The sequence below is a fragment of the Chlorocebus sabaeus genome, chromosome 6, assembly GCF_047675955.1.
Source record: "Chlorocebus sabaeus isolate Y175 chromosome 6, mChlSab1.0.hap1, whole genome shotgun sequence".
Classification (NCBI taxonomy): domain Eukaryota; kingdom Metazoa; phylum Chordata; class Mammalia; order Primates; family Cercopithecidae; genus Chlorocebus; species Chlorocebus sabaeus.
The window spans coordinates 62,651,364-62,662,037 of record NC_132909.1 but is presented as its reverse complement, the minus strand read 5'-3'; the positions used below and the strand labels follow the sequence as shown (position 1 = coordinate 62,662,037).

General features: G+C 53.8%; 1 protein-coding gene across 1 annotated transcript; it reads right to left on the bottom strand.

Annotated features, from left to right (window-relative positions):
• Positions 1–7,555: 7,555 nt before the first annotated feature.
• Positions 7,556–10,423, bottom strand: LOC140711942 (uncharacterized). Its single transcript, XM_073017202.1, has 4 exons — positions 10,331–10,423; positions 9,595–9,761; positions 8,563–8,842; positions 7,556–8,443 (listed from the first exon to the last, which is right to left on the bottom strand). Exons 2-4 carry the CDS (start codon positions 9,704–9,706, stop codon positions 7,963–7,965), a joined length of 873 nt encoding a protein of 290 aa, XP_072873303.1. The 5' UTR covers positions 9,707–9,761; positions 10,331–10,423; the 3' UTR covers positions 7,556–7,962.
• Positions 10,424–10,674: the final 251 nt, after the last annotated feature.

Below are 10,674 nucleotides of genomic sequence, written 5' to 3'. Positions count from 1 at the left end.
TGTCATGAGAACCAAAGATAAAGTTGGAGATAATGAGGGAGTGGTTACATAGGAAATATGTGGTCATTACTCTGATCAATTAGTAAATCACTTTCTTCATATGATATACTTTTTAACAGCTTCTTCCTTGAGTCAGTCATCCCCGGCCCACACCAGGGCCTAGCAAGAATGACTTAGGTCACCTGGCTTATTTCCTGGCTACTTGGAGGAGATGGATTTCCCAGTTTACAAATCTCAGCTTCCTAGGATTCTATTCTGATAAAATCTAAATTTTTTTTTTTTTAAAAAAAGGAATAGGCTGGACACGATGGCTCACGCCTGTAATCCCAGCGCTTTAGGAGGCCAAGGCAGGCAGATCACGAGGTCAGGAGATTGAGACCATCCTGGCTAACAGGGTGAAACTCCTCTCTGCTGAAAATACAAAGAAAACTGAGCCGGCCGTGGTGGCATGCGCCTGTAGTCCTAGCTACTTGGGAGGCTGAGGCAAGAGAATCGCTTGAACCCGGGAGGCAGAGGTTGCAGTGAGCCGAGATTGCGCCACTGCACTCCAACCTGGGTAACAGAGCGAGATTCCCTCTCAAAAAAAAAAAAAAAAAAAAAAAAAAAAGAATAGATGAACTCTAGTGAAATAATCTTGGTCTATCCTTTTACCTCCTCCGTTGTCTGGAGTAATAAAGCTCCCTGCCTCGCCCTCTCTCACAGCACTGAGCTGCTTTTCCTGAATTTTCCCACACTGCTGATCACTCACTTGCTAATTTCGATGCATACATTCTTTTTGAGAAAGTCAGTTTGCCAACTCCTCCCACTGGTTTGTCAGAAAATGAGCTTACACTGCGCTGATCTCACTCCTGCTGCCAAACCTCCTTCTAGGGGTCTCTCCTTTGATAATGCAGGGATTATGTAGGCATGGGGAGGTGGGATACCAAGGGGGGATTCTGTCGACGGTGCTGTTCCCCCCTCCCCACCCCCGCCGGTTCAAAGTCATCGAGCCGGGGGGCCTCTCTGACTATCTGGACTGTGCAGACCACCGTGTCTTCCGGTAGGGTCAGGGGAGGGCTTGAGATAAATCTGTAGGGCTCAACCACCAGCCACTGTCCACCTCAGGTGCCCCAAGCGCCATCTCTGCCGGGAGCTATGTGGATGCATCAGTGACAAAATGGAAAGCCTCTGGTCCTGGCGGAGCTTGTTCCAATCAGGAGAGACCCGAAAGCAAGAAACACAGTGAACAAATGCATGATGCCCAGGGGTGGATGGCCGTAAGCACTGAGGAGAAAAATAGCAAGTGGGGTGGGGGGTGTTAAGAGGGTGGAGGATGGAGATGGGCTGCCATTGACAATCGGAGAGCCTGCAGACCTGCCTGAGAGTGACGTTTGGGGAAAGAAGGAAAGGGAAGAAGGTGAGGGAGGTTAGCTAAGTGGACATCTGGGAAAGAGCTCAGGCAGCAGAGGGGCTGGGGTGGGGGCGCGCTGGCAGCCTGCTGCATTCCAGGGTCCTCTGTGTGGCTGGGACGGTGTCGGCCCTCCCCTGCCCATCCCTCAGGGCCTTCGCAGAAACACTCACACGGGGACCTTCTATGTACAGGCAGCACACGCCACCCATCGCCGTGACCACACTGTCCCTCAGAGGAGCCGCTGGCCACGTGTGTCCCATCCACATGGAGATGTACTTGAAGATTCTTTACACACTGGGTTTCAAAGACTTAAGTATGGAAAACAGTGTAAAATATTAACACAATAACTGATTGTTATCAAAATAGTGGGCTGAATAGAAAATATAGTTTGTTTGTTTATTTATTTATAGATAGGGTCTCACTTTATTTATTTATTTATTTATAGATAGGGTCTCACTCTGTTGCCCAGGCTGGAGTGAACCGGTGCAGTCACAGCTCACTGAAGCCTCCAACTCCTGGGCTCAGGCAATCCTCCCACCTCAATGTCCCACGGGGCTGGGACTGTAGGTGTGCACCGCCACATCCGACTAATTGTTTTGTATTTTTTGTAGAGACTGGGTCTCGCCATGTTGCCCAGGCTGGCCTCAAACTCCTGGGCTCAAGTGATCCACCTGCCTTGGGCTCCCAAAGTGCTGGGATTACAGGCGTGAGTCATGGCACCCAGCGTCCCCCCCTCCGGACCTGCCTTTCTTTAATGTGGCAACTAGATCATTTAAAATTGCATATATAACACAGGCCACCCATGCAAACCTCAATCCTGGGAGATGCTCCCGTTGGAGAAACCTTCAAGAAGCGGATCTGCCTGGATTTGCAAACGGCCCCTCTGGCCCCAGGGGGATCTGCTGTGCAGAGCTGCTCTGGACTCAGCTCTTCAATACTGCCCTTGAGTGTACTGGGCACCTCCTGACTTTCGACCAGCACAAAGCTCCTTATTAAACGCTGACAAAAATTCCTTCCATTCTAGGTGCCATAATGGATTCATTAATCTCCTATTGATAGCTTTTTGCTGGTTTTCCCACTTTTTGCTATTCTAAGCACTGCTGCGAAGACTCTCCTTTTACCCCACCTGCCTGTGTCTGCTGCAGCTCACATGCTCCGCCTTCCAGCTGTCATAGCTGAGTCCCTGGGTCTCCTCGGCGGGGTGTGTCTGTGGGCACAAGGCTGCCCTGCCACATGCCCCACCCCATAACCTTCCATCTGTGGCCGCTCCTTGTGAGACCCTAAACTCACGACCTCCCCTCCTGTCCTCTCCTCTCCACAAAGCCACCCTTATCGGAGACAGTCAGTCTGCTTCCCAGTTCCCCCAAGGCGAATCCAAAGTCCTCCACTGGCCCACCCACCTCTACCGACTCCTCCCTCACCTTCCAGTCAGGTCAAACGGCCCCAACCAGAGGCTCCCCGGGCCCTTTCATAAGACAGGAGCTTTTCTTCTCAGGTCCGGCTACAGGTACATTGTACCCGCACCTCACCGCAGGAGTGAGAGCCGCAGGGGCGGAGAGGGCTTAGTTCTTTTGCCTAAAGCCTGCCCTGACTCACCGAAGGCGGTCGTTAATGTGCGCAATGATTACAGAAACACAGAAATAAGGCTGGGGGTGGTGGCTCAAGCCTGTTATCCCAGCACTTTGGGAGGCCGAGGCAGGTGGAGCGCTTGAGGTCAGGAGTTCGAGACCAACCTGACCAACATGGTGAAACCCCATCTCTACTAAAGATACAAAAAAAAAAAATTCAGGTGGGCATGGTGGCACATGTCTATAATCCCAACTACTTGGGAGACTGGGACAGGAAAATCACTTGAACCCGGGAGGCAGAGGTTGCAGTGAGCCCAGATCAAGCCACTGCAGTCCAGGCTGGGCAACAGAGCGAGACTCCATCTCAGCGTGCCCCACCCGCCCCGCCACACACAGAAACAAAATCTTAATCGTAGTAAGACACAGCTGAAAAGATATGACGGAATGACTCCCCGAGGCTACTGGATGCCACTCCTTCAATCATTTTCCATTCAGAAAACTTCAGATCAGATCATTTACATATGTACGTTAAGACAAGGGGTCCTATATTAATGAATCTTCTCCGTCAAAATCCTGGTCAAAGTCAGAAAACAATCCCACCGGACTCCTGGGAGCATCTGATGTTGGAGAAACCTGGAGAAGTGGAGAAGCTGATCTGCAGGATTTGCAAACCGCGGCACTGCCCCCAGGGGGACCCGCAGCACCGGCGCCTCCCCGTGAGAGTCGGAGCCTCACTGAGACCCACACAGTCAGGATCTGCACCTCCAAAGGCTCCCCCAGGCGGCTCTGGGCACACGGAAGCTGGGAAGACAGCAAATGGGCCCCGGGGTTGGGGGGGCCCAGCACAGTCCAGCCTTTTCTCTTTTGCCTCCTGAAGACTTTCACTGTGGATGTGTGTTAGGGAAGGGGGCAGTGAAGAAAGAGACAGGGAGAGAAGATAGAGACTGAGTGATGCCTCCATTCTGCAGAGAAAAACACCGAGGCCCTATCTCAGCACTCGAGACAGTGGGGCCACGGCGGGACTTATTAAGTCTCTGCCTCTCAGTGCTCTGATCTGCCATGTGTCTGGCTGCCTCTTCCATCCTGACAAACACAATGACTGTAATTCCAAAGTACTGGGAGTTGGGGGTGAAGATGCAGAGAACGGAGGAGTGGGGAGGGAAACGGCAGCCTCTGGGCAGCTACTCTCTAATAAACACAAACACAACACCAGAAAGGGCTTGTAGAAAAGAAACATAAAATGCAACCCAACTACTGACACATGGCCATCTGTTCCATATTCACCCGCACGTTCTTAACAGAAACGCAACTGTGAACATGCAATCTGGTATCCTGACATTTGCCCTGACCAGGTTGTTACCGCATCTTCATCTTTCTAATTTTAATTGCTTCTGACGGCCCATCCGACTGGTCGAGCTTATTTAAAGAGCCCTGATTCTCCCTGATAAAAGGTTGGAGTCCTGTATCAAAAGCTTTTAGTTTTCTGTAACCAAGGGGGAAAACATGCTTCTTTTGAAAGATGACAAAATGTCTAGCTTCGAAGGGTCATCCGAGTATGGCACACAAGGTGGTCTGCATTCATAGAAAATGATGCCATCATATAAATCTCCCACTGTGTGACGGGGTGACACCATCACTCATCATCTGCCTCCCAGACCCAGTAAGTTTTGCAAAATTAATTACTGCACTTTACACTGAAAAGATCCCATCAAAGAATGTGTGTGCACAGGATGGTGAGGGGCGCCGGAGCTGTGTGAGGAGAAATGGCACTGTTCTCAGTTTCCTCTTCCATCCTACTGGGTTCTGAAGCATTGCTTCGGAGATTTTCAATTTTATCTTATAATTAAATAATATGAACTCTACTGGGGGAAGAAAAGCAGCCCATCACATTGGTATTAAGCCTTAATATCATTTTTGCCATCTTGACTCCTATCGCTATAAAAAGTCATTTTCTGTTCCCCTCACAAAACCACCCAAGGAATATTGCTTCAGATACCAAAGGTGCCCATGTGGGGCTCAAGCCTGGTGTCCAATAAATATGTGTGTCATTGACCTAATGCATGTCCAGTCAATTGAAACCTCACACTTCTGACTTCGGTTTTTAGGTTGTGATCTTGAAGTCTTAACAGTTTATACGCATTGATCTGAGGATATTGGAAACTTTTGATTAGAGAAGGTTGAATTCCTCTAAAGGACTTCATGAATGAAGAAGACAGCTAGAACCCCTGGTTTCCTGCTCCTCAGTGGAGATTCCAGGCGGGAGGCAGGCAGCAAACGCTTGCGTTCCTGTCAAGCGCCAGGCGTGGTGCTGGGCACGGGATGGACACCAGTGAAGACACAGCTACACGCAGCCCTGAACATCCCTGCAGCAGCCACAGGGCCTGGCCACACCAGGGAGCTCTGTGAACTCAGGGAAGCTGGTACACCTCGGGCATCCCTTGCTCATGTGTAAAGTGGGGATAAGTCAGTGCCCAGGATCACTGAGGGCCTGCCACATAACAGAGTCACTAAACGCTAGCTATTCTCACTAGGATTGGAAAGATTGAAGCTTACTACATTTCTGTGAACTTTCTATAAATACTGTATTGATGTTCACGTCACCACAGGCAAAAAGGACGCCGCTTTCGCATCCAGCCCACCCTAAGAATGCCCCTGGACTTCCCAGTACACTCAGCTCCACCAGGCACCAGGCCCTGCAGAAGCCACAACCTGTGACGAAGACAATGAGTCACTCTTGGTGTGTGGCACAGCGTGATGTGGCGGTGGGTACTTAGTCATGGTCAGTCCGCGATCCAGAACTGTGGAGCTTATTTTAGGTTGGGTGAAAATCAATTTAAGTTTCCAGATATGTCTTGGGACAACAGAAGATACCCAAAGAAGCAGGGAAAAAAATAAAAAATAAAAAACAAAAACCCACAGCCTGAGACAGAAGATACCCAAAGAAGAAGGAAAAAAAAAAAAAAAAAAAAAAAAAAAAAAAAAAAAACCCAGCCTGAGAAATACTTTCTTCATTCAAGGCCTGGGATGTCAGGAATACAGGAAAGATATTTTCAATTTTATATTATAATTAAATAATATGAACTCCACTGGGAGAAGAAAAGCAGCCCATCGCGTTGGTATTAAGCCTTAATATCATTTTTGCCACCTTGACTCCTATCGCTATAAAAAGTTATTTTCTGTTCCCCTTACAAAACCACCCAAAGAATATCTGCGTAATTTTGAGCAAGTTGGGTTTTGCTCACTTTTGAGCATTAACTAGAATAAGGAGCTTCACCAAGAAAGGCCCCTGAAAAGCATGGTGGAGGCCTGACATGACGGCTCAGGTCTGTAATTCCAGCTCTTTGGGAGGCCAAGGCAGGAGGCTCACTAGAGGAGGCCAGGAGTTCAAGACCAGTCTCAGCAGCATAGTGAGATCCTGTCTCTACAAATAATAATAACAATTAGCCGGTCATGATGCTGCATTCCTGTCTTCCCTGCTACTCAGAAGGCTGAGGCAGGAGGATCACTTGAGCCCAGGAGTTTGAGGCTGCAGTGAGCTGTAACGGCACCACTACACTCCAGCCTGGGTGACAGAGCCAGACATAAGTACTCTTCGTGGTCTAAGGGAGAGTACAATATTTGGAATTAGGATCTGTTTTGCTCCTACCACAATCGCGTATGCACCTCACTCCCTTACCTAAGTTATTTTTCTTTGTGAGTCTTTCTCCCCACTTCCAAAATGAGGGCATGCCTCTCTTGGGACCATGTATCTAGGCTTGGAGATAAGAATTGTAAAGCTCCTAGTATACAAAATATTTTCAACAAATGGTAGCTATGGTCATTTTAATATATTGAATTGTACCATAATTTCACATCTGACAGATAATTCCCCTGAAATTGATACTTGAATGTGAATGTGTTCTCTGACCTCCAGCTACAGGCAATAGTCTTCTATGTCAGGGAAAATCAAGTACTAATATAGAATCAGAATAAAATGGCAAAAAGAATGGGGGCACAACAGATAAATTCTCGAGGAATAACTTACTTAAAGGATTTGTAAATCTGTGGCAGCTAAGACCAGGCCCTCTAAGCACATCTGGAGGTGAACTTCCTTAAAAGAAATGGGTCCAAATGCTCCAACAGGTTCAAGATCATACCTCGGAAGGGTAAAGCTCTTTACAGAGTTTACAAAAAAATTGTGACTTCGGCTCTGCCAGGGAAAGAAAGCCCAGGCGACCCGCCATGGCGGGCTTTCCCAGGGACAGCCCAGGTGTGACCCACGTGGGCTCAAGGCCACCGTATTTGATGCCATCTGCAGAGCTGAGAGCAGCTGTCTCCCATTAACCCGAGGCTGTACCAACCAAGCCACGTTCCCACATAATACTGGTTTCCAAAGTACCTTTTTCCCCAGAAGAGAAGAGGCGTGCACTTACTAACCTCCAATATGTGTAACTCCTCCCAGGTGGCAAAACCAGGGCAACAGAGAACACGGAGATTCTGCCAATGTATCCTAATTTCACGTACCTGTACACAAACTCCCAAGCATTTTAGCAAGCTTTTGGACATGGAGCTCAAAAGAATGACCCATAAATACTTTCCAATACATACAGCATCTTAATGTGTTTTTCTTTCTTTTTTATTTTTTGTAGACACAGAGTCTCATTATGTGGTCCAGGCTGCTCTGGAACTCCTGGGCTCAAGCGACCCTCCTGCCTCAGCCTCCGAAAGCACTCGCATGACAAGCATGAGCCACTGTGCAGGACCCACAGCACTTAAATTCCAAAATCACCTTGAAACCCTGACCTTCCACCTGCCCTGGTGGCTTCCAGAGGTCAGTTCCTCTTCCCGTGCCGAAGGTTTCTTGTCTTTCGCGGCCCAGGTAAGGTCACTCCAGGTGCTCCCTCTGCTTCTGAAGGCCTTTGACTGAGAAGCCACTCTGGGTCCTATTAGGACCCCAAGGCGGCTCCATTCGTACTCGCACATCTCCCGGCCGGTTTAAGTCACGCTGGCCAGGCTATTTCCACTTCACTCTCCTAATTTCTCCAATCCCATCCTCTGCTGCATCACCTTTTCTTTCTCTGAGAACCCAACCCTGCAGGAGGAACGCTGATGCTGGGGTCCTTTAACTAGAACGCTAACGCCAGAGCACTTCCCCGGGCGCTGGGGGGCGGGCTGCCGGGCGGGGCCTGGCGCTGCCACCGGGGTGTCCCGCGGGGGCGGGGGCGCTGGGCCTAGGGAGGCTGCGCTGCTGGCTCGGGGAGCGAGCGGCGTACTGATGTCAGGGCCAGGGCGCATGGAGACGACGGGCCGGGCATCACGTAGGCGCTCGCGGCGGGCGGGGCGGCGCTGACAGCGCCCCAACATGCAGCACCCGTGCCGCCCCGCGCGCTCAAGGGCGAAGGGAAGGTCACCGGGACCGAGGGCGGGGGCCCATTCCCACTCCATCCTTGTGCAGTGCGCGGTCCCGAAACGGGAGGAAATCCGCCATCCGCGCCTTTCCACGCATCTGCGGCAGGAGGAACCGGGAAAATAAAAATCAAAACCCAGCTCCGGGCGCGTCGCGTCTCCAGCCCGCGCTATCACTAAGGCTCCCAGGTGGCGTTCGCCTGGGAAGCGCCGATCTACCCGCCAGGGGCTGCGCGGCCTGGTGCGCTCCACCGTCCGGGCACCGGCGCCCTCACGTGCACCCGGGGCCTGGGGAGCGCAGTCTCCACCACCTCCGGCTCTTCAATGTTAAATGTCCTCCTGGCGCGCCCGCGTCGTGGACCCAGACTCGGGTCCCTCCTGGAGAGCCGCTTCCACATTGCAGGGCAGGGGAAACCCAGAGCCCGCGCCGCGGCGCCGCTGACGTCCCGGAGTCCCCGCTTCCTGGTCCTTCTCGTCCGCGGAGGTCTGCGGGGAGGGCCTGGGACCCATTTTAGTTTTCGGTTTTCTCACGAGCCGAAAGGCAACAGCACATGCGAGCGCAGGAAACCCATTTTTAAAATCTCCCAGCGGAAACGCGAGGGGCTGCCGGACCGCCTCGGAGACGCCAGGCGGGAACCCAGAGCACTCCCTCCGCGTCCCGCATTGCAGCAGCCAGGACCCCGCCCACGCCGCGCGGGGCACGAGGCTACAGGAGGCGCGCGGGGACCCGGCCGTTTCTTCCTCGACATGCTGGGGGGCGGCGTGGGGCGGAGTTGAAGGGCGGGGGGCCACTTAGGAAGTGATCGCGCTGTACCCACGCTTCGGAGGGGAAGCCCGGCCGGGTCCTACAGCTCAGAGGCAGAACGACTCCCGAGGGTCCTCCAGGCGACCCCCTCTGTCAGGCTCAATTTAAAACATAAACCGGAGGGGGTGGAAAGCTCACTATCTTCCGGATGGACGTTCCTACCGCCATGTCCCTTCCTCCTCCGCCCCACCCGGCAAGGACCCGGGGGCTGCCTTGCTGGCTCATGCCGCCCCGCAGGTACCCCTGCTGCTGCCGGGCACGGGCTTCTCCCCAGTTCTCCCCATCGCTTCCCCGCTCTTCTCCCTGGTTCTTCCCATCGCTCCTCCACCTTTCCCCGCGTCCTCCCATCGCTTCCCCCCTCTTCTGCCCCATCCCCCAAATCCCCTTCGCCTTGTTCTCCTCGGCTCCGTCCGCCCCTCCCTCGCCGCCGGGAGGGAGGTGCGCACCTTGAGCATCCTCGCCTCTGGTCAGCACGCCGACTGCCTTGCCGGCCCCGGAGAGGTGCTCCAGGAACTTCCGCAAGGAGCCCTTAGGGGCCTGGGAGTCGTCAGTGTCCATGGCGAGGAGGTCGAGAGGAGCCGCTAGTCCCGGTGCGCAGTAAGCAATGTGGACCCTGCCCGAGCGCGCGGGAGTCGGAACTGCTGCCCCGCCCTGCCCCAGGGCCAATGGGCGGTGACGGGCGGGGCCCGAGCGCAAGGGAGGGGCTGCGGGAGCGTGGGCGTGGCTAGGTGCAGGGAAAGGGGCAGGTGCGGGCGGGGTGCGGGAGTGGGCAGGAGCACCTACGCCGGGGTCGTCGTAGGTGGGGGCCGTGCTAGCGGTGAGGTGGGCCGCAGACGTGGGGATAGCGCCACAGGTAGGCGGGGTCTCTGCGGGTGGGGCCGCGTCTCTGGTGCTCGAGACTCGCGGGTGGGCTGGAAGGCTCTGGTTGGGGACTTCAGAGATGCCCGGAGTGCCACAGGTGGGGGCAGGGGCAGCGTCCGGGGGAGGGGAGACCACAGGGGGGCGGGGGTCACATCGTTTGGGGGGCGCGCCAGGGTGGGGCGGGATAGAACGCGGGGAGCATCTCCCGGGCCGGGTGAGGGAGACCTTGAGTGGGCGCGAACGTCTGGGCGGGGGGAAGCCCTGCACTTGCGGGGAGCGCCGATGGCGGGGCGGGGTGGAATTGGGGCGTGGAGACCCCACCTGGATGCGGAAGTTCGCAGCAGGCCCGGCCGCTCCGGCGGTTGTTGGCGCAGAGCCCCGCTGCGCGCACAGCTTCTAGTTGCCGGCAGGATTCCTCCTGGGGCTGCGCTGGGAGCCTCCGGGCGCGGCTTCCTCGACCTTCGCCCCCAGGTATTCTCTGTAGTCTGAGGTCGGGAAGGACGAACGGAGAGTAGATCCTCCAGGTGGTGGGAAAAACTGAGCGCGGCGGGCTTAGCTATGACGAAGCTGCGATTTCCCGGGCCCACGGGGGCTGTGGCGTCCACTCGGTTCCTGCTAATCCCACTGTATTATAAGGTGGGGAGAGTCAGCTTGCATAGTGAAAC